General features: G+C 32.0%; 1 protein-coding gene across 2 annotated transcripts; it reads right to left on the bottom strand.

The window, feature by feature from the left end:
- Positions 1-3,904: 3,904 nt before the first annotated feature.
- On the bottom strand, positions 3,905-18,507 carry LOC145122549 (puromycin-sensitive aminopeptidase-like). Of its 2 annotated transcripts, none has more exons than XM_079058138.1 (29): positions 18,378-18,507; positions 17,584-17,730; positions 17,419-17,494; positions 17,210-17,286; positions 16,693-16,803; positions 16,547-16,621; positions 16,340-16,447; positions 10,006-10,218; positions 9,858-9,916; positions 9,758-9,785; positions 9,565-9,651; positions 9,440-9,465; positions 9,300-9,363; positions 9,129-9,209; positions 8,999-9,046; positions 8,876-8,899; positions 8,696-8,764; positions 8,388-8,497; positions 8,226-8,306; positions 7,029-7,212; positions 6,795-6,943; positions 6,260-6,398; positions 6,019-6,165; positions 5,871-5,952; positions 5,614-5,789; positions 5,423-5,533; positions 4,794-4,910; positions 4,236-4,307; positions 3,905-4,144 (listed from the first exon to the last, which is right to left on the bottom strand). In XM_079058138.1, exons 2-29 carry the CDS (start codon positions 17,644-17,646, stop codon positions 4,064-4,066), a joined length of 2,658 nt encoding a protein of 885 aa, XP_078914264.1. In that variant the 5' UTR covers positions 17,647-17,730; positions 18,378-18,507; the 3' UTR covers positions 3,905-4,063. The 2 variants fall into 2 exon arrangements, with proteins under 2 accessions (XP_078914264.1, XP_078914265.1); XM_079058139.1 differs by having other exon boundaries at positions 5,614-5,768.
- Positions 18,508-24,020: the final 5,513 nt, after the last annotated feature.

Here is a 24,020-nt window from a genome sequence, read left to right as displayed (position 1 = left end):
GATACTTTTAGTCCGGTGGTCAAACCTACCACGGTCCGCTTGGTTTTAGCTCTTGTTGTCTCCAAAAGTTGGCATCTTAGGCAAATTGATGTTAGCAATGCCTTCTTACATGGATTCTTAAATGAGGAGGTTTACATGAAACAACCTCCTGGTTTTAAAGATTCTCAACATCCTGATTATGTGTGCAAACTTCAGAAAGCTATCTATGGTCTGAAACAATCACCGCGTGCCTGGTTTTCTCGTCTTAGTGACAAATTGCATCATCTTGGCTTCTGCTCGTCTAAGGCTGACACTTTTTTGTTTGTATTTCATCATGGCCAACATACCATCCACATGTTGGTTTATGTAGATGATATAGTTATTGCTGGTTCTTCTAAAGGTATTGTGGATCAACTTGTGAAAAATATTTCCCTGTCGTTTCCAATCAAAGATCTTGGTTGTCTCAATTATATTCTTGGGATTTAAGTCACTCACAATTCAGGGGGAATTACATTATTTCAGCACAAGTATGCGTCTGATCTTATTCATCGAGCTCACATGGAGAATTGTAAGAGTGTTTCAACCCCCATGTCCGTCACAGATAAACTTACTAAGGATTATGGTAAATTATTAAGTAGTGATGATGTCTTCAAGTATAGGAGTATGGTTGGGGGTTTACAATATCTTACCTTAACTAGACCAGACATTTCATTTGCAGTCAACAAGGTTTGCCAGTATCTCTCCAAACCTACATATATGCATTAGGAGGCGGTAAAACGTATACTTAGGTATATAAAAGGCACTATTAATACAGGTCTAAGTATTCAAAAAGCTAGTTCCACTCTACTTAGTGTCTTTACAGATGCAGATTGGGCTGGTTGCTTAGATTATCGTAGGTCTACTGGTGGATTTGATGTGTTCTTGGGTCCGAATTTGATCTCATGGAGTTCTCGTAAACAACCTACGGTATCCCGCTCAAGTACAGAAGCAGAATATAAGGCTTTGGCTAATGGTACGGCTGAAGTAATATGGGTGCAATCATTACTCAAAGAGCTTGGAGTTTGTCAGTTGAGACCACCGGTTTTATGGTGCGACAACTTAGGTGCTACCTATCTAACAGCAAATCCTGTGTTTCATGCAAGAACTAAACACATTGAAGTCGATTTCCATTTTGTCAGAGAGAGGGTAGCAATGGGTGTACTTGACGTTCGTTTCATCTCTACTAAGGATCAGATAGCTGATGGATTTACTAAACCAATTACTCATCATATGTTGAATCAGCTGAAGTACAATCTTAATCTTGTAACAGTTAAGATTGAGGAGGAATGTAAACAGAAGGATTATTAGATAAAGTCAAATAATAAATAGATAATTAGATTCGATTTCTTGTATATATCTAATAGTTGCTGTATAAATCCAGGTCCTATTCTTTAGGATATATCCATTGTAATTGTGATCTCTCTCTCTCTCTCTCTCTCTCTCTATATATATATATATATATATATATATATATATATATATATATATATATATATATATATATATATATATATATAAACTGAATATACTCTTGTGAGGGTCATTAAGCCAATTCAATCTCGTTATATTTTTTCTAAGCCTTCTGAAAAGTATGGATGGGTAACTTGAAGGATTAAGAGTTTAATGCATTAAGTTGGCCAGAACAGTTCCCATGACGTGGAGGTTTAGTTCCTACAACGTGGCATTAGGTGGTCCTCGCGACTGTTTTGTCGTGAGGTCACCACTGCGTGGAAAATGCTTGGCCACGACATGGTGACCAACTGATGGACTTTTTATCGTTGAATTTTTTACTAAGTTCGCTTTCGGTCAACTTGAGGGGTTTGGGCTTTGGACTGAGAATTGGTCCCTGGTTGTTGTATATGTGACTCGTAGTACCAGTTCTTGGATTGTGGGAGTTGTACTCTTATCTGCTAGGTTGCAAGGTGAGTTCTCTCACTATACTTTGTACTACAATATGTATCTTTGTGTGTAGGATGTTGGTATGTTGTAGTGATATAGTAGATTGGTAGATATGTTATGATTAACTTTATTGTTGGTTATTATTTGTTTGTTTGTTTGTATATGTCAACATATTGTGGTTGGATTGAGGCGTACCTGCTTTGTGTTGTAGGCCAAGATAATCGGGCGGTCCAGGTGTACTGTAGGCCTTGCGAGGCGGTCCAGTCAGACTGTAGGCCTAAGGGAGTGGTCCAGCTTCCGTAGGCCTTGCGAGGCGGTCCAGTGACTGTATGCTCAGTAGAGCGATCCAGTCTCCTGTAGGCCTTACGAGGCGGTCCAAGCAGACTGAAGGCTCATGTGTGCATGTGTTGTATGTGTATTGTTGTGTGGGGTATTTCGGGGGAACTCACTAAGCTTTGGCTTACAGTTGTGGGTTTAAATGTTTCAGGTACTTCGGATGATCGGAGAAAGGCGAAGGCGTGATCGTACAGACCATCATATGAATTTATGTTGAGAGATGTTATTGAATACTCTAATTTTTATGACTATGTTTTGGAAACAATGTTTTGGAAACAATGTTTTGTATGACTTATGGTTTTTATGAAAATGACTTTTGAAAAATCAAAATTTTTACTATGTTTTTTGGGACGTTACATACTACCTCGTGTCCTTTTCTCATCAATATAGTCATATTGCGCCTATCTTTATCATTTCCTATGTGTGATTTTGGTCCATTATCCTAGTCCATGACATTTCTGCCTCTCACAGCTCCAAGGGAAATTTTTTGTCCCGTGTTGCTTTTGCTTAAGAGATTCTTGTATGTGTTGACATAACCACGTGTAACCCCTGTAGTACCCCCACTGACATGAAACCCAAGCTTTCCACTGTTGGATATCTGATCTCTAACCCCAAGCGCGGAGCCTTTTCGGAGCTTTATAATATTTGGCATTCACTCATCCGGATATATCTTATGTTGTCTAAGAAGTCTGTCCTCCGTGTTATGCACTTCATCACTCTCAAACGCATCCTATGGTACCTCAAAGGCACTTTGATGCACGACATTTACATTCTTCTGCTAGTCATCGACCACTTGGTCTCATATTCTGATGTTGATTTCGTTGGCAGCTCCATGACATTTCAGTCCACATCTAGGTTGTACATATATCTTGATGATAAGCTTTCTGGTCCTCCAAATGACAACATGTTTTTTCCCGTTCCAGTGTCGAGTTTGAGTAACGGGGGTAGCTAATGTTGTGCCAAAAGTTGGTTGCCTTCAAAATCTTCTACTCAAGCTTTCTTGTTCACTTTTCTGAGCCACTGTTGTTTTTTGTGATAATGTTAGTACCATGAATTTAGATTCAAACCCAATACAACACCAACATACTAAGCATGTAGAAATTGATTCACAGTTTTTTATATTGAGATCAATACAAGCATAAACCATACAAGGGTTTTCTACAATATCAAGCAATAATACAATACTAACTACCAATTTTTTTGTTCAGTTGATAACATGTTGATTGGTTTTTCTTAGTACAAATAAGAGCCCTAACTCGTATTGTATGAATTGTTACATCACACATGAAGAACAAATACTTTTGTTCTATCCAAACTATCATAGTCTTTCATCACAAAAGCATTACACTACCTTCTCTTATTGTATCCATCTTTAAATATGTAAGAACTAGTAGAAGGTTTTGTCCATTTTTACACTATACTCGACCAATTATGATATCGATCAAAACCAAACCAAGCAAAACCGTCTCCATTTACAAGGTTTGATGACTTTTTTCATATGTATCCCCTCTGACCATGATACATAATTCATCACATATATTATACATGACACACTTTGTAAAACAATATACCTTGTTTTTTATTGTTAAAGTGATCAATTCAATAAGATTATAATGTATTATAATTATTTTAAAAATAAGAACAAAAGGACTAAACCAAGAAAATAGCATTTTTTTTTACCTAAAGATCTTGAACAAAATCTAGGGAAAATTTTGTAAAATTATTCACGTTCTTGTCATTTACCATTATTCTAATTCATGTTTATATGATTACCACTTTGATTCTTGATAAAAAAATATATATATAGATTCTAAACAGCCAAACTCTTTAAGGCGATTTCATATACGTTCTCTGAGACCCCATTAGCCGACACAATCATCTCCAGTTGTGCCTGATTTTCCATTTTTGTCAAGAATTAGCAACATACTTTAAAAAAAAATTATTATTATATCATATGATAATTAAAGGTCAAGACTCATTACCTTGGCAAGATTTTGGCGGGTATCGTCATAGCGATTCCATCTAGAAAAGGATGAAACCACCCCAGATGCCATCTGGATCAAGACAAGGGTAAAATGGTAACTTCAACGACCCCATAAGTTTTGTATTGTTAAAGGGTTAGATGCAGGAGATGGCAACATAGTTTTTTTTTTGTTCATTCTATAGCATCCTACTTTCAGTTCTCCCTACTATAACATTGTACTTTATACAATCTACCTAATTATAGCAATTTACTTTCAATTTTGTTTTCTTATCAAGACATTGTACTTTGAAAATCCACCCAATATAACAATGTCATCAAAATACAAAGCAATTTTCAGAGTATAATGTTCTAATAAGAAAAAAAACTAAAATACAATGTTGCAATATAAAGAAAAGTAAGCAAATAACCACAACAAAGAAAGTACGTTGCAATTTGTTTTTTCTTGCATCTATCCTTATTCTAAAATGTTGTATAGAATTTAAGGGTGTCTTAAAATTCTGATTTTGGTCTGACCCAAAAGAAGAAAAATAAAGAAAGGTAATTAAGTTATTTTCACCTGAGGGTTTAGTTTGTCAAGCAGCAGCACAAGGTCTCCCACGAATTTGTAACCTGAACCATCTTTAGCATGAAAGTTAACATATGATGCACGAAATCCTCCAATAACCGAAAACATCTGTCCAAAATCAAAGTTCAAGAAAATACATAATCACATTTAATATATTAAATGCGATTACAAAGGCTATCATCAAAACAGTGAGATTCAATTTTAATATTTCTTATTGTAGCCTTAATTGGGATTGGGTTTTAATCATTTTTTATTATGAATTTATTTAGTTTATAATTACAACATGTATAAAGTAGATTTGAGATAATATGTCATGTTTAAATATAATAAAAAATTCATATAAAAAACCATTCCATTCCTACACGCCAACCAACAGGAGCACTGAATATTTGAAAGTAATTCCTCATTCCATTACCCTGTCCATTCCATTCCTTCCAACTAAACACACGATTACAATATGCTTCAACTTCTAAACCATTGAAACCCATTTATCTTTTTCAGTAATTGTTTTCTTTTTCTTCAAATTCTACCCAATTGGTCCTTATCATTCATATATAAACTCAAACCAAATCATATTCCCATATAAAAAATGGTGACCAAAATGAGACTAGAGTTCTGACCTTGTTGGCATTTGTTAGGTCAAACGATGGATGATCCAAAAGTTTCTTAACATTCTCAACATTCCCAGGAATATCCGATGCAGATTGAAGCGAAAGCCACTTGTTAACAACCTAAAAAAAACAAACATAAAAAATATCCATTTTTTTTTAATTTAATAAATCTAAATAAATTACATAAAGTAACAATTTACCAAGAAGTCATGTTTCCATTTGTTATAAAAGTCAGCCAAAGCATCTTCACGGGCTTTACCCGGTTTTTGAGCAATGGCTGCAAGAGCTGAGAATTGATCTGTCATATTTGTTGCACTTTTGTACTCATTCAACACAAGCTCACTGTTTTCTTCATCTTCAAGAGTCGCAAGATACCCTTTTTTTCAAAATCATAAACATCGATACGCACCAATATTAAAAAAAAAGGGTACTTAAGAGCAAAAATATATATATATACCAAGGGCAGTGTTCTTAAGAGCACGTCTTGCCATATTAACATGGTCAAACTCATACTTCTCTGAGCTCCTGTTTTCTTTCACCTGTCAAAATGAATTCACAAAATGTTCATATGTGGAGCGGGGTGGGTAGTAGGCATATTTTTTTACCTTGTTTATGAATTCTTGCTTCAACTCCAAAGCAAGTTGCTTTCTGATAAAAGATCGAACAGCATGAACAGCATCAGGGTCTGCTACTTCCATCATGTCCATAATCTCACCTTCACCAGGGAGAGTTATTGCTTTTGCAATAAATTCCTAAATAAAAAGAAATAAACCTAGTGTTCAATTACCTCAAATCTTGAAAACTATAAGAAACAAAAAAAAAAAAAAAACCGTTCAAGAAAAATACCTTGTCTAGACTCGAATCCAAAAGTATACATTTGATACCATGAACAAATTGTGGATCAAGTACCAATTTATCATCTTTTTGAAAGTTAACAACTTGAGTGAGCACCAGTTTCCTTGCCAATATTTGTCCAGCTTCCCAACTGCAATATTAATAATAGTTCAATAGCTAAATCAATAAATTGGTGAAACTACATAACATTATATTTTTTTGTGTTTTGTCCTTTCTCAAAAGTGGATAACTGGAACAAATTGTTTCTTTAAAGTGTCACATAAACGTATGATGGTCTATTACTAATTTACTACAGAAAATAGTAAAGAGGCTACAATGATAATACTAGTTAAATGCAACAAAATAACTTGTTTATTATAGCATCATTCTTTCATTTCTTCCTATTACAACATTGTAATTTTAAAAAATCACCATATTTTACAATGCCTTAGTAAGAAAAACCTGAAAGTACAATGATGTAACATAAAGAAATGAAAGTAGGATGCTATAATACACAATTATATGAATGTACATTGCAATTTCTTACCGATTAAATCCATCTGAATCATGAGCAAGAAGGAAAAACAAATTGTTTTCTGTAAGATCAGAGTGTAGGCGAATAGGAGCACTATAACCCCTTAGCAGAGATGGTATCGGTTTTTCATCCAAATCATGGAATACAAATTCTTCTTCACCCTAAATTTAAGACACAAAAATGATTTAGTTTGTAAGATGAATAACTAATAAAAGTTTTCAGGGCCCCTACAAAGTGTAAAATTACCTTTGTAACCCTGAGAACAGTAGTGTAGACAGGCTGACCACCAGATATGATGGACTCTAACTTCCCATCATGATAGAAAGATGATAATGGCATATCTTTGCCATTTGAATCAAGAAGCCCCATAGCCACAGGAATGAACATTGGCTCTTTTATCGGCTGACCTGGCGTAGGTGGCACCGTTTGACTGAAAAAAAAAAATTACAACGGTAATTTATAAAAAAAAAAAAAAATCAAAATAATGATCAGAAAGATGCTAGCTGAAAAGTTAGCTGCAAGTTGATAAAAAAAATGATGCTTGATAAAAACTAGTTGATAAATGTAAAATGAAATAGGACATGTACAAAAATGATTCAATGCCATAAGAGAAATACGTAATACATTTCATTGAATTAAAATAGGTAATACATAACACTTCTCTAGTTATTTGTGTTTAATTGAAATTTTGTGCATCACATATCATATTCACAATATTATCACGAATTTCTAAAGGCCCCAATCTTTTTCCATTGTATCATAGTTGTTCTTTACTTTTTTTAATGACATCTTTTACCAACCTTTTTAGATAAATCTTTTTTCATTATATCATATATTTTCTAATTTAGATAACACCTTAATTTGATTATCAACTTTAAAAACAAATTTTTAAAGTTATTGAATGTTTTCTAAAATTAATAAGAAAAATGATAAGTATGTCTAATTTGTCGGTAATCATCAATGTTTCGTTGTAGATATCATGTATTAAAATAAGTCAAACAAAACCTTGTTTTCATGTTTCATTGCGTTGTTTTTATTTTTAAATGACAAATTCATCATCAAATAACTAATACATAACATTTATTGTGGTTTTCAAAAACTAATAAAGGGTATATTCAGAAGAATTTAGAAAAAGCTCCATAAGCTCTTTAAAACGATGGTCTGGGTAGTTTTTTTAGAAAAAGTAGTTTATAAGCTACTTTTTAGTTTGCAAATATGACAACCCAAAAAGCTTGAAAATAAGTCAGTTGTGGCATGTCAAACATAACCTTAGTCTCACATGATTTCTTTTTAGGTCAGACAAAAAAAAAATGTAATTTTGTCTCATTGAAATCGGTTATGCTCAACCTTTTTAGGTGGATAGGACAAAAACTTATACTTTTTGTCCCACTATATCAGTCTCAGTCTCAAGACTCCAATGCACACAGTGCCTTAAAAACTTACCTAAATTTCAAAGAGAAGGTACGAGCTTCGACATTGTAAGAAGATTTAACCTCCACGATAGGGGTACCGGCTTGTGAATACCTAAACATGAGTCATGTTTGTTAACATAATAAATATTTTAACAAAAACCGTAAAAATAAAGGTGGTAAAAATGAAATATACCATAATAAGAAATTAGCAAAATCCGCATTGTTAGCATCTCGCATAGCAGCAAAGAAATCTTCACAAGTTACTGCTTGCCCATCATGCCTTTTAAAGTACAGATCTGTCCCCTAAAACAACAAACATTAATTCTACAATAAAACTAAGTGCTAAACGCAAAAAAATAGCAGCATGCTTTCATTTGTTTCAGTATTATAGCATCCTACTTTTGTTTTTTCTATTATAACATTGTTTTTTGTAAAAATCTACCAAATAATAGCGTTGCACTTCACTACTTCCAACTTTTTTCCTTATAAAAAATCTATTACCTTCCGAAACCCTTCACTTCCCAATAAAGTTTTGTACATGCGGACAATTTCAGCACCCTTTTCGTACACCTGTAAATATAAATTATACAGAAAAAGGAATTCCTGATTTATCATCTTTTTGTTTATTCATGTCGAAATTGAACAAAGAGTAAACCAAGGGTGAATATATCAGAACCATACCGTTGATGTATAGAAATTGTCCACCTGGAGGAGGGAAAAGAAAAATAGTTGAAAGTAGAGGGTAAGTTTTGAAGCTTTAATAGAAAAAAGAGAGATTTAAAAAAACGAAAATGAGTTCCAGACCTTAATATAAGAGTGAGGCCTAACAGGGTGAGCCATGGGTCCCGCATCCTAAAAAAGACAACGATTATTACAATTATGAAAAGGAAAAAACAATATTTAATTCATGTCCAGTTAGATTAAAGATGAAAACCCGTGAAAATTGGTATGTACGAAGCTTTGAAACATCACCAATTCTCTTAACTGTACGACTGCCTAAATCAGATGAAAATTCCTGCAAAACATGTTATAATCATTAAACGCTTATTAATGCAAAGGATATAATATAATGATTTTTTTTTTAAATTCTGCAACAAGATCTTACTTGATCACGAAAAACGGTAAGACCTTCCTTCAAACTCAATTGGAACCAATCACGACATGTCACTCTATAAAGGTATATAAAAATCAGAAAGATATTTCATATTTTTTAGAATATAATCAATAAAAGTTATATAAGCGAACCTGTTGCCAGTCCAGTTATGGAAATACTACAATATATAGAAGGGTATACATACACGTTATTATTTAAGCAATTAAGTGATATAATTTTTCTTAAAAAAAGATCAAATGAATAAAAAATCTCAAACCTCGTGACCAATAACACCCAAAATTGCAGCATAATCTGCATCTGATGCAGTCTCCGGTGATGCCAAAACAAGCTTAGAATTGAATATCTATTAAAAATGAAAAAAAGATTAATAAAAAACATTTTTTTTATTCAGAAAAAAGATTATATACTTTATAGCTATATAATTTACTACTACATGTCTATACACATACATTCAAGCTCTTGTTTTCCATGGCTCCCCTGTCAATTTAGAACCAATTAAAATGTAAGTATGGAAAGAAAATCCAGACAAATAAAAAAACTTTTGCTTACAAGAAATCGGGAACAACTACGATGTTGAAGAGATCAAGATCATACTCTCGCCCAAAAACCTAAAGTAAGAGATGAAAAGACGAAAACGCCCTTGAGTAAATATGTAAGAAAAAAAGGTGGAAATGAGTATATGGAGAGAAGAACGAACATCTTCATCCCATTTCATGGCGGCTTTGAGAGAATACATGGCGTGTTCGGATTTTGGGAGATCATGTGGTGAGGTCCATATTCTTAAAGCAACTTCACGACCCGAGCATGTTGTGAAAGTGTCATCTCTGCTCTCTAATTGACCTGCAACCAATGCAAAAAGATAGCAAGGTTTCTTGAACGGGTCCTCCCAAACAGCAAAATGCTTCCCACCCTGAAATCAAGAACTCAATCTGGTAAGCTATATATGGATGTTTCTTTTTTACTTAATGCAAAAAGAATGACTTAATTTGGTAAGACATATATGAGTGTTTTTCTTTTTACTTTGTGAAGAAAGAATGAATGACAAGATTTTGTAAGGTATATATAGATGTTTCTTTTTTTACTTAATGTAGACAAAATTTTATAAAATGTATATGGATGTTTCTTTTTCAATTAATAAAGAACGATAAATCTTGGTAAGGTTTTATATGAGTGTTTCTTTGACTTAATGCACAACCAGCGACTTAATTTGATAATCTATATATGGGTGTTTCCTTTTAAACTACATATTGGTGTAATTATAACAAGATGATACCTAATCAACAATTTAATATTGGTTTCATTTAGGTTGTCAAAATGAAACCAATTGCCCCTGCTGCAACGTGCAAACATTTTACTAGAATATATATATATATATATATATATATATATATATATATATATATATATATATTGTTAGGAAGTAAAGTAGATAACTAGCAAATAACAAAAGCACACAAGACACGGTATTTACATGGTTCGGTGAAGGTGACTTACGTTTACAGGCAGGATGTGAGTATTTTTTATTTTATAGTTCTTAAACAGATGTTACAAGTACAAATTCACAGAGATTCACCTATCACTCTAAAATACAAGACACTTTAAAATGACTAGCATGCATCCCTATTTATACTGAAGGGATCAGACTTAAAGCCCTAATGGGTCAAACCCATTGGCCCGTAGGCCTATGAAAGGTGTCAACCAATCATAATCCGTCATGCAGAAGCTTCTGGAACAGTCATCCATGACATACAACACATGAGTATCAATAACGCACATTATGGAGCACCATGAGCCATAATGGAGCATCATGATGCACATGTGGCGCATCATGAACACTAGTTGCCCAAAATCCATCATGGTGGCACATCATGGTGTACTCCTTAAGCATCACCAACTTCTAGAGCATCCTTGAACAATCTTAAGCATCATAGAGGACTTCATAGCATACATGACTCATCAGGGATACCATGGCGCATCTTGCATGATGATGGCCCATCTTGTGCAAGGATGGCGCAACATCCTTCAAGCTTGGCACAACCTCCTTCCAAGGTGGCGCAGTTGCAACTTCCTTCCAAGGTGGCACAAGATATTCCAGCTTGGCGCAACTTCTTCCACTTTGGTGAAACATCTACCAGAGTCGCGCAACATGGTCCAAAGTGGTGCAACATGCTTCCTAAATGGCGCAACATGTTTTCCACTTAGCCCAACACCTAATCAAATGGAGCAACTATGCATCAAGTTGTCCCATTCCACTCCCAAGTGCTCCAAACCTCTTCCAGGTGCTCCATACCCCCCTTTTAGACGATCTGTTCCTTTGGAACTTGATCCGTTTATTTGTTAGATGATTCGTTCCCTTCTCAGATGATCCATTCCTTTGTTACATGCTCCATGAACCCCAAGTGTTCCATTGAGTTGCAACTTGCAAGTGGTCCATTGAATTCAAATGTTCCATGAGAATGCTCCAAATGCTCAAGTCACATACATACATGCATGTTTGCCTGCCCCCTCCCCTCACCCACTCACACACACATACACAAAAAAAACTAGTTATTTTTTTACCATAACGTGTTTGTTCAACTTTATGATGCATTGAACCCGATTCAAAGTTACAAATTGATAATGCCCGCTAGTTTTGCCTTAACCATCCTTTAACCTCGACTCCACAATCCCTACCACGTTTCTCTTCCCACGTTCTTTGCTCTCACTCCCACATTCTGCAACCACCACAATCTCTCAACCTCTCGTTATATACTCGATCTAAACCATATCTCTCAAGTTAGACTCTCGATCTCCTGCTTTGAATCCCTCTTTCACTCGATTTTCTTTTGTTTCATTTGATTTAAATACATCCGGTATACATTTCTAATTTGATTTGATTTTTTTACAAGTTATTTGAAGAAAAAAAAATGGACATTAATTATAAATATAAATATACTGAGGGTTCAAATATGTAATTTACTCTATTTTAATTATTTGGTAGACTTAATATAAAGAAATGACAAATATGATTATACATGATAAACGTTTTCAACCGGTACAAATTGTTTGTTATAAAATTATAATAAATGAATTTATATATAAATGCTTACTTAAATTATTATGTTCGACGTAAACTTAATGTCATGAATAAATAAATAAAATAAAAAAGAGGAAGTTGGCATCACGGTTTTGATTGGTTGGAGATTCTTTCATATTCCTATTTGCAAATGTGTGTTTGGGAGTGCTTTTCACTCAACTTATTGACTTTTTGGAAAAACCAAGAATTTATGGTCTTTTAAAAAAATCACCTTTCCCCCCAAAAAATTAATGTTTATCAACAAAATTTTAACTTATTAACTCTTTAAAAAGAATTCCAAAACACCCACTCACACCCTATTCGATTGCTGCTGATAATTATATTTATTAAAATTCAGGTTTCATCCTAAGAGAGTTGGGTATGGGCAACACAATATGGCGTTATGGGTTAGGTGACACCTCTTAACCTAGTTATAACATGAGGAACACCACCCCCCTTTCATGTTAATAGTGTTATGTTATAAGATGTGGTAACGACAACATACCTCAACGGGAGAAATCAACCGATCACCATTTTCTTCTTCTTCTTCACTCTCTTTTCTTTCTAACTATTAACATGTTATAGCATTTCAACACCAACCCCACTTCTAGTTATGGTATTAGTAGTGTGATGTGGTATGTGATGTGACAATTTTGTGGTGTTATACCTATACCTACTAGTCTAAGCCGTGAACAAAGAAGACAAAGATGTGAATGACTCAATCAAAGAGGAATTCACATTCTTACCTTTGAAATGTATTTGGTAGATTTTCGTGCACGCTAAAATTTCAAATCTTTGCTTATAGATACAATCTCTACTTTTCAATCAAATAGTTTTGAAGAAGAGTTATTGCTCAGGTGATTGAACTTGGGCTTTTCAGTGACCCGTATCTCATTTCTCTCAGAGATGTTCATTTGAGCCTCCTTTTTTTTATTCCATAATCAGTTTTAGCTGATAAAAACATTTTTTTTTTCCAATTTCTTGCTTTTACTATGGGAATAAAAAGGTAACACCCTTTTCAATGTGATGCAAATTATTCTGGAACAAGTTTTTGATGCCCATCTGAATCAGTAGTCTACAATTCCAATCACCAATCCATCTAAAATCAAGAGAGTTATATTTATTAACTTGTGATATATTTCTCTCATTTTTCTTGTTCTTTTATGCATCCCCTGTTTGCAACATTTATTAAACCATATTAATATTCCAATTTTCGATTATAAATTTGGATTTTTACCTCATTTCCTTTATTTGTAATGCTAATAGAACTAAAGTTTGAAAGATAAGTAGGTGTTTAAGGGAATTATTTTTTTTTGTTTGATTGAATACCCAACCCCATGATAGATGGAAGAAGAGGTAACTGTAATATAGCATCTCTTTTTCTCAGATGTCTTTGATTCAAAAAAAATATCAAAGACGTGTACGTGTAAGTGCAACTGCCAACACAAAAAAGTTAGGGTGGATGTATGTACAACTTTCTTTCTTCTTTGGTAAATTTCAAGCTTCCATCCTTTTCAGCACCTATTGATGGCCAGTCATTCTTGCAGAAAAAATAATAATCATCTATACAAAAATATACATTTTTCAATGTTGAATAACAATATTTCTGTGGTGATTGTGTGTTACATAATTGATATTTTAATTCATATCTTCAATTATTTTAATTTATTTTTAAAAACTATATATATATATATATATATATATATATATATATATATATAGAGAGAGAGAGAGAGAGAGAGAGAGATTCCATGTACAATGATGTTTCTTTTTTACTTAATGACTTTATAGATTAGACATTTAATGTGGACAGTTATACATGATTGTTTCTTTTTTACTTTGTTTATTACGGGTTAAGCTAAAAAAAATTGCTCTTAATGTATTAGGATACCAACCAATTGTCTTTTTTCTTCACAATTACTCTCTTTCATGTTAAAATTGATGAATATTGTGAAAAAATAGTTGTTGGATTGTAAGGATAAAATGGTATTTACTTTTAGAAACAAATATGCAGCAATTATTTGTAAGGATAATAATAATAATAATAATAAATACCACAATCCAATCCCCCTTTGACTATAATAATACCACAATCCAAAACTCCCTTTCACCATACATGCCTTGATTTGTCATGTCTTAAAAGACCAAGTGACGATATTTCCATTTCAAACGTTCATAATTCCATTTTCCAATTTTACCCTAAATTTAAATGTACCCTTTTCAACATTGGGTGGAATGTTCAATGTGTGTCTAATATCATCATTTGATATTTATTGTTGGTCATATCTATCTTTTCTAATATTTTAAATGATTTTTTTTTCTAATATTTTAAATGATTTTTTTTTCACACGTTTGATGTGGTTTCCACGATGCTTAGAGAAGTTATGGATTTTAAATGCATTAGTTCGTAATAAAATAAAACTGACTTTCGGGGGTCCATAAGTATAAAATATAAAGATGTATTTCAGATGGAGAAAAAAGTAAAAGATATGAAAGGAACTTTGACGGGTGATTGATGAGTAGTGAGGGCAAATGTATATGGGAAAGGAATAGGGGGTGTGGGGTTGCTTATTCATTTTAGGTCAAACAAACATTGAAGACGCTCTATGTCCAAATTAAAAACTTTGGACTTAATTCAAAAAAATATAACCATACGGACAATTTCTATAATTTACCTTGATTTTAATGATAAAATTAAAGTAAGACAAAATTATATAAATAGTCCACTTGACAAAAAATCACATGTTCCTCCCTAACCCATGTAAAATATATGTACTACCATTTTTTACTATCTTGTACTTATTTCTGATTATATTAATGCTATATTAGAAGGCCCAACATAACGGTACCCACCTCATCCCGCCCCTTTTCTCCTTTCCCTTCCACCACCACTATACACCACCAAAAATTTGGATATTTGGGTTTCGGATTTGGATAATAAAAATTACAATTTTTAATATTCGGATTATCTGAAATATATAATAAAATATACAATTATCGGATATTCAAATTAGTTATGGTAGTTAAAGAGTCTAAAAGTTGGGGCATCATATGATTTTGAACATATATAAATTGCTAACTAATATAACACATGCATTTGTTTTAACCAAAATAACACTGTACTTATGATTGGTGTACCAAAACTACTTAGTCATTAAATGAAAACAATTCATTGAAATTAAACTAATCGTCGTCGTTGCAACACGCATGAATTTTGCATATATATATATATATATATATATATATATATATATATATATATATATATATATATATAGAGAGAGAGAGAGAGTGTGTGTGTGTGTGTGTGTGTGAAAGAAAAGTAGGTTTCGTTGAGATTCCGAAAAAATAGAGATATTGAGAGATATTGACATTCAACCTCAGTTATATATTTCTCATTTGCCGTTCTAGTGCTCCGGCGTACCGGCGCGACGGGAGAATTATAATCATAAATGATTATTCAACGACGTCCATTCCTTTTTCCCCACCACCATAACCGCCATCACCACCACCATTACCACCACCTACCGACCCACCACCACCACCTTCGTCGCCTATACCACCGCCATCTCTGCCATCAACCACCATAATCATATATGATTAATCAATCTGTGAACAAACATATATATAATCATTTATGATTAGACATAGATGTATAAACATGTATAATCATATATGATTATACCTCTCTGTTATATAATCATTTATGATTAGGCATATCCCGCTGATGCCGGTACGGTGGAGCGTTAGAGCGGTCAATGAGAAATATGTGGCTGATGTTGAATCTCAATATCTCTATTTTTTTTAGAATGTCAAAGTGATATATATATATATATATATATATATATATATATATATATAGAGAGAGAGAGAGAGAGAGAGAGATGCACAAACATATATATGGGTGTCGTTTTTTAATTTAATGAAGAAAGAACGACCTAATTTGGTAAACTTTTTATACGGAAATAATTTTCACCTCTAGGTCTCCTTGCTCAATGAGTTTTCCATTGGACAACAACACAGGGTATAATAACTTGTCAGCCTCAATACGACAAGTATATTTTGCCATAATATCAGGGCGATCCTAAAAGCAAAATAATAATGATAATAATAATAATAAAAGAAAAAGAAAAAATATAACTAGAAAACAAATCAATATCAATAATCACTTGATATAAGGAACCTGAAAATAAGTTATCTTTCTGAAACCTTCCGCTTCACATTGTGTGCAGAAATTACCAGACGACTTGTAAAGACCCTACAATACAACATTAATCAAATTTTATTAATTTTTATAAAGAAAAAACTTGCATAGTAAAAAAAATTTACCTCAAATGATGAGTTCTTTTGTAAAACTTCGGTTACGGTTTCCAAGATAAAACTCCCTCTTGGAGGTGCTTTGAGAATTAGATGTCGAGCATCTAAATCATAATCTCCCTCCTGAAGAAAAAAAATGTAAGATTTAGGTGTTGTTGTTTTTACTGTTTTTTTTTTTTTGAATCAACAAATACAAATAGTATAATCTACTCCTAAACTAACACCTAATTACACTTATGTCCACCACGAGACATGAACTCTCGACCTCAAGGAAGGAGGACACCACCTGATACCGCTGGGCTAAAAGCCCTTTGGTTGTTGTTTTTACTTGATGAACTTAATGTGGACATAACTTAATTTGAAAAAGAACGACTTAATAAATAAGCTCAAGGAAACGTGGATTTCCACATTAAGTACTTTTCTCTTTATTTTCTCGTTCCATTTCCAAGATGCATCGTCATTTTCTCAAAATACAAATAATTAACATCATTTATCAAGAAACTTAATGGGAAATTTAGTGTTTCCATACCTTCAATTCATTTCCATTAATCTTAACCGAAATCAGCTTGAGATCAATCCCATCCAAAACCAATGGAGCAGCAATACCTGTCGAAATAATATCCATTCACTAAACAATCAAGAAAATAACATAACTTTAACTCTGTTACACATCTTTTCATTTGATTAAGATATGTTATTAGAAATTATGTGTATCTCAATGAAAATCACAAAGCAGACCATCGACTCTAGGGACAACACTGATTTTTGCACACACGATTGTCTTTTCTTCACCCAATGAAAAACTTAAATCCACCTGGATTAAAAATTCATTAACTCAAAACAAAAACCATAAAGATGCAAACCCAAATAAAAACATGAATTTTAGTTGAACAAAGTACAAACCGTATCAAAGTAGTAATCAGGTAATTTGTAATCTTTGAGGAAAATCTCTTTAGGACCCTCCATTTTCGATTCTTCAACTGATTTTGACAAGGATCCGGTTGCACAGATGACAGAACAAGCGAATCTCCTACTCGTTTAATTAGTTCTCTAAATATCAAACATGAATCATTATTAATAAAGAATCTTATCTGTTATATGTGGAGTCCTAGATTATATATAAAGGTAACACTAATAAGAAAAACACAAATATAGTCCCTATACTATCAATATGTACAATGTAGGGTAATAGTATCTAACTGTTTATTAAACTAGTTTAAGTAAAAAAGACTAATATGGGAATCGGCAACTTTTGTGAAAATTTTATTAAGTCAAGCAGATAACAATCAAGAACACAAACGAACATAACGATTAAGAAATGGTATTGGGTAATCACATGTGCAGACGAAATCAAACCCAAGAGACATGTCCTCGGCAAGCTCGAACCTTTGCAGGGAATAATCAATCGAACCATGGTCAACTAATCGAGATTCCAGTAAATTCGCAAAAAAAAAAAAAAAAAAAAAAAAAAAAAGGTATAATTTATTTCAAAAAAGATATCCAGATAAACAAAACCCCATAAAAAAAAATCTGACCCTTTTAAACCCTAAGTCCCTATTGATACAATCGACTGTGAAGTGACTAGTGAGCTACCAGTTGGGTGTTTCTTATACGGCTTGTATACAACATACGGTTAATTTGAAATAATGGTAAAGAAAAATCTGATTTAAAACCTCGAAAATGAAAAATTAAATTACCTTTCTTTGATCTGAGTGGTCAGTGATGGTGTGGGAATCTGAGAGCCTTGAGATGAAACAAAGATAAAAAAGAATCAACCCAAAGAGAAAGAGAAAGAGGGGATATTTAGATAAAGTTTTGATGATGATAACGTATAGATGGGTATTGCCAGCGTGGATTTGTAACTTTTTACAAACTAGCTACATGAATTTTTCTTAATCAAAAGATTTATTTCGTAAGGGGGTGTAAACAGGACCTGACACAACCCGAATGATCCAGAAACAGGAATTGACATTTTACTAGAATCGGGAACTGGATCGATATAAGGAAACTGGTTCCGGCTACATCGAGTTAACGCTATAAACAAACAAACATAAACAAACAAACATGAACAATGTAATTTGTTAAATGAACGAACATAAAAAAGAAAAATCGTTTGTTTATCCGTTTGTTTGTTCGAGTATATGAACGAACAAACATAAACAAGCATTTGTTCGTGTTTGTTCGGTTTGTTTACAACCATATATCGAGTTATAGAACCACTTTGGACCGTTTGGAACCAGATTTGGAGTTGGAACAGGATTTGGATTTGGAATCGGAATTGGTTTAGAACTGGAATTAGGGTATATCACGACTTTTGAAAAGGGGATGATTTATCAAATAAAAAAATAGCTTTTATAAAATAAAATAAAAAATCAAATTTGATACCTCTTGTTTGTGGGTATGTAAGTCGGTCGATACATATCTAAATAGAGTGTTTTTGGAGTCTAAAAATAAAATAAAATAAAACATTGAACTATATTTTATAAAAGTTTAACCAAATGTCAAATTTGTCAAAAAGTCAACGGTTAAAATATTGCAACTGGTCTACACAATCCCCGACAGCGAACCGAAAAGGGGGCACACAAAGACTGTGAAACCAGGCACAAAGGAGCAGTCCAGAAAAAAAAAATTGGATCATCTGAGACTGGTCTTAAAAAGACTGAACATACGAGATCGGTATGGGGCCTCCAATGTCCATCTCTAGTTCTGTCACGGTGCATCTCTAGTTTTAAGAGGTATACCAAATTTTTTGTTGGATGATCTATGCATTTGGGCCTCTGATTTTCCTCGATTTTTATTTGAATTCATTATTTATATTATGAAATTAAACAATTTCCCACAAAGAGATATAAATCAACATATTTTTAGCTTCAAATATCGGTGTGTTTAGGTAAATTTATTCCTCATGCATATCATATTGGTTTCCTAAAAAATCCATCTGAATTATAAGAAATAAATATTCCGCAAATTTGATGGAGTTGATATCATTATTCTAAGAAACAAATATACATTAAATTCTTAAGTTAGATAAAATTTATGATTTGGATTCATACGATTGTTACATGAAATAATCACAACTATGAGTCATTGTCATAGAACTTTGTTATGATAGAGCTTTTGTAATGTTCACTAGAAATGTTATTTTCGTTTATTTAGGAATCTAAAATCCATACATGATGTTGGGTATAACTTGTTATCAATTGATTAATGTAACATGACATATCATTCTTATAAGCATTATTATTATTTCAATATTATTGGGTATTGACCCCAGTAGATAAAGCAATTTGGGTCAAGAACTGACGATGTAAATTGTTTGTTGAATTGTTAGTGTTTTTTAGTATATCTGTAAGCCCACTATCAAGTAAATGGAGTGAATTACCTAATAGCCCAATGCACATTCCTGTCAAATAGTTAATGAGGATATTTTAGTGTGTGTATATATATATATATATATATATATATATATATATATATATATATATATTTATGAGTTATAATTTTAATACATTTGTGAGTAAATGGCTTGAGTTATTTTTTATGATGTAGTTAAAATAGTAAAATGGAAAAATATCTATGATGAAAGGATCAAATGAGTTATATATACCAAATGCCTCATAAGTTTATATGCATATAATCCTTTTTATCATTTTATTCAAAAAGGTTAAATTATCAATTTAAATAGTTTTGTAATTGTGTTTAATGTATTTAATATCATAAATTTATTTAATTATAACTTAATACTCAAGGTTCCTATATATATCGAACCAATTATTGAACAGGGACGATTTATAAAGTAAAATTGGTTGATTTCATTTTTATAGCGGTATTTTTAAGAAAAAAAAAATTCCAATATTTTGAATTTTTTTTTTCTGAATAAAATCTAATTCTTTTTTAATAAATCAAATAAAAAACTTGATCATTTTTTTTAAATCCAATATTTTGATCTGTTTTTCCGAATAAAATCTGATTCCTTTTTTATAAATCAAATCAAAAACCTATCAATTTTTTTCTTTCTACAAGGTTTTCAAGATCACTATCCAGTAAAGAGAATCAATTTTATGCAAATAAGAATCAATTTCAAGAGTGGTCCATGGGTTATAATAAAGTTGAAGGTTTATTTTAACAAGCTTTTTTGTAACAATATTGTCTAAAGTATAACCCATCTAAAATGATATTTTTATCAATTTTCTAATATATTTTGAGTATCACCTTTTTTTGACTTTGGATCACATTTTTCTAACAAGAGTAAATTCCGAAGGGAATAATAAGACCGTGTATTACATGTTTGTGGGATGTAATGTTGCGATATTTTATGGCGTTTTAATTGGTATTTGATGAAATATTCAAGTCTTGTATTTTGTTATTGCTAAAGATTTTGTTGGTTGGGTTGAGCATTTAACACTATCTTTCTCTAAAAATAAATGTTTCAATGTGGCTTTTCTCGCAGATTTGAACCATTTCGTCTTTTCGCAATACATTCATTTTCAACACTCAAAAACCGAGAAAGGAAGACATGTTGAATAATATTGTGCATCATCAGTCGTTTTGTTGAATCTCTAGTACATTTCCTATAACGAAGTTGGATCTGATTGGTTGGATTAAAGATCCAATAACATTTTTATATTAATTTGATTTTGAAGCAGTGAAAAAATTAATAAGTCAATATATCTCCTGTTGTTCAATCCGTATAGCTTGGCTCTCTTGAGTTGCTCAACTAACAAAGACTTCTTTTAAATTTGGACTTATAATTGGAAGCACTTACTTCAACTCTTGAGCCAATTTGCTTTTGTTTATTGTTATAGCAATGATTAATGATTATTGGTTTATATATTTAACAATTTCCTTTTATGTCTTTGTTTGTCTGTATGCAATCTGGTTATTTGTAATTGGCAAATTATTTGATTTTTTATTGATTTCTATGTTTAGTTACTTTAAATGGTTTTCTCTTAGGAAGTCTATGTCCAATGACTTTTTTTTTTTTTGAAAAGATTTAGTAGAAGACTAACCACAATATTTCAATGGTGACCCCGAGTTCGAATTCGTTTACAAGGCAAACTCAGACCCCAAGAAATTTCCAGGGAAAAACTTGACATACATGAGACATAATTGCAAGAGACAAATTTTAACAAACAATATAGTCCCAAAGGGATAACTAATGAGTGTTGTCCATGAGTTTTCTGTTTCATATATTAAATATTTTTTTATTTTAATATAAAATTGTTATTTATTAATAGGAATAAAATGGTTATTTATTTTGGTTTTTTAATGTTTCTTTGATTGGTTCTTCAAAGTCTGCAAGTGTGAGTCTTATGACGGATATCAGGCTTATTTTGTTTGGTTTTTTATATAGGTCTTTGCTAACAGTATTAACCCATTATGTATGGCTTTTTTTACTTTTAGAGTTAAATGTATCAATCACTATTCAAATTAATATTTGTTTTGTTGTTATTTTTAGATTATTTCTTTCAGAAAGTTCCAACTGTTATCACTTATTTCAAATTTTATCTTTTTTTAGCTTGTATATTATTGTATATATAATATTTGTGTTAATTATCGAAGGCATTAAGTTGCAGAAAGTTTTTCTCAATTTTAAAGTTGTTTGAAGTCAGTATTCGCGGACTTGACTCAAGAAAAAGGGAAAATGACTCTTGAGGGTAACTAACTGTTGCGTTTGTTTTCATTTGATCAATTTCTTTTTTTTTGTATTCAATATACCATCGAACTTGTTATGTTCATCATAACCCTTTTGACCTGTGATAGTCGGTCAAAGGGTTATGGTGAACACAAACAACAAGTTCGATGGTATATTGAGTAAAAAAAAAATAGACCAAATGAGAACAAATTCAACAGTTGTTTACCCCCCCGAGTCATTTTCTCCGAAAAGTTAAATGAAATTAAAGTTGCAAAATTATCAAAGATTGCAATCTTCTTTGGCCATAACGTATATGAAGAGTGTTTCGGAGGGGTGACTTCGTTAAAACATGGTCTCTGTTATCTTACTGTGGTTAGCTGTCAACACCTCTCTGCAAAGGATATGACTGTTTATGAGAGATATATTTATCAGCATAAACGTTTACCTCAATGTATATTATGGTGATGTGTCTGCAAAAGTTGCATGATATTGTACATATTAATGTTGTATCTTATCCCATGAATTCGATCTTAAAGCTAAGTAAACTCAAAAATCACAGCACTTGTGATCCCACTCGTTTGTAGACTTGTCTAGAATCCATGATACGATAAATCATTTTATTGAAATGTAAATGTAGTCATGAAATGCACCTGCTTAGTCAAGATTCCCCTAATAAATATTCAAGTGCATTACAAAGTTGTACATGTATGAATATTATTCTTTCGTAGGTTATGTTTTGAAGATAAGCAAAAATAAATCTCATAAAGTCATTAATATCAGCAGGAGATGACGTGAAATTTGCTGTAAATGAGTAAAGGAAAAATGAATCAGGAGGGTAACCAACTGTTGCATTTGTTCCTCATTTGGTCCCTTTTCTTTATTTTGTACTCAATATATCATCGAACTTGTTGTTTGTGTTCACCATAACCCTTTGACCGGCTATCACGGGTCAAAAGTCGGTCAAAAGAGTTATGGTGAACACAAACAACAAGTTCGATAGTATATTGAGTACAAAAAAAATGATATTGACTAAATGAAAACTAACTCAACAGTTAGTTATCCTTAAGAGTTATTTCCCCCAAGAAAAAATTATACTTTTAGTATTGAAAATCATTTTTTAACAAATGTAAGTTATGATAGGTTAATTGATCTATGCAACATTTAGTTTGTATGGATATAAATTTATTTTCAATAAAAATGAGTTGTATTTTTGTTTCATAGATTTATGTTATATGTGAGATTATACATAAAAAGTGCATTATTATCATTTTTTATATGGGGTATTAAAAACCAATAATTGAACTTTTAGAACAAAATGATTGATGTAGTCGCTGAGTTATATATATATATATATATATATATATATATATATATATATATATATATATATATATATATATATATATTTGGTGTATTGGAGGGTATAATACTATATAATAACACTCATTTTTAATTTCACTATAAATTAATTTATTAAGTAATCTAATTAGTTTAAATACATAATAATAACCAAAAGATATAACCTGAAAGTTCGCGCCAAAACCATATCCATATGGAGGGAAAATAACAAAAGGAAGATCATAAAAAGGAGAAACACACACACGAGATAAGCTTTGGCTCTTTTCCCCCTTTCAGTTTTATTGGATCTCCTATTTAAACCTACCATTTATACCTTGTGTCAAATTTTGTATACTCTTTTTTGTTT

Source organism: Lactuca virosa, chromosome 6 (assembly GCF_052849685.1).
Source record: "Lactuca virosa cultivar CGN04683 chromosome 6, Lactuca_virosa_CGN04683_v6, whole genome shotgun sequence".
Lineage (NCBI taxonomy): Eukaryota > Viridiplantae > Streptophyta > Magnoliopsida > Asterales > Asteraceae > Lactuca > Lactuca virosa.
This window is presented reverse-complemented; position numbering and strand designations above follow the sequence as displayed.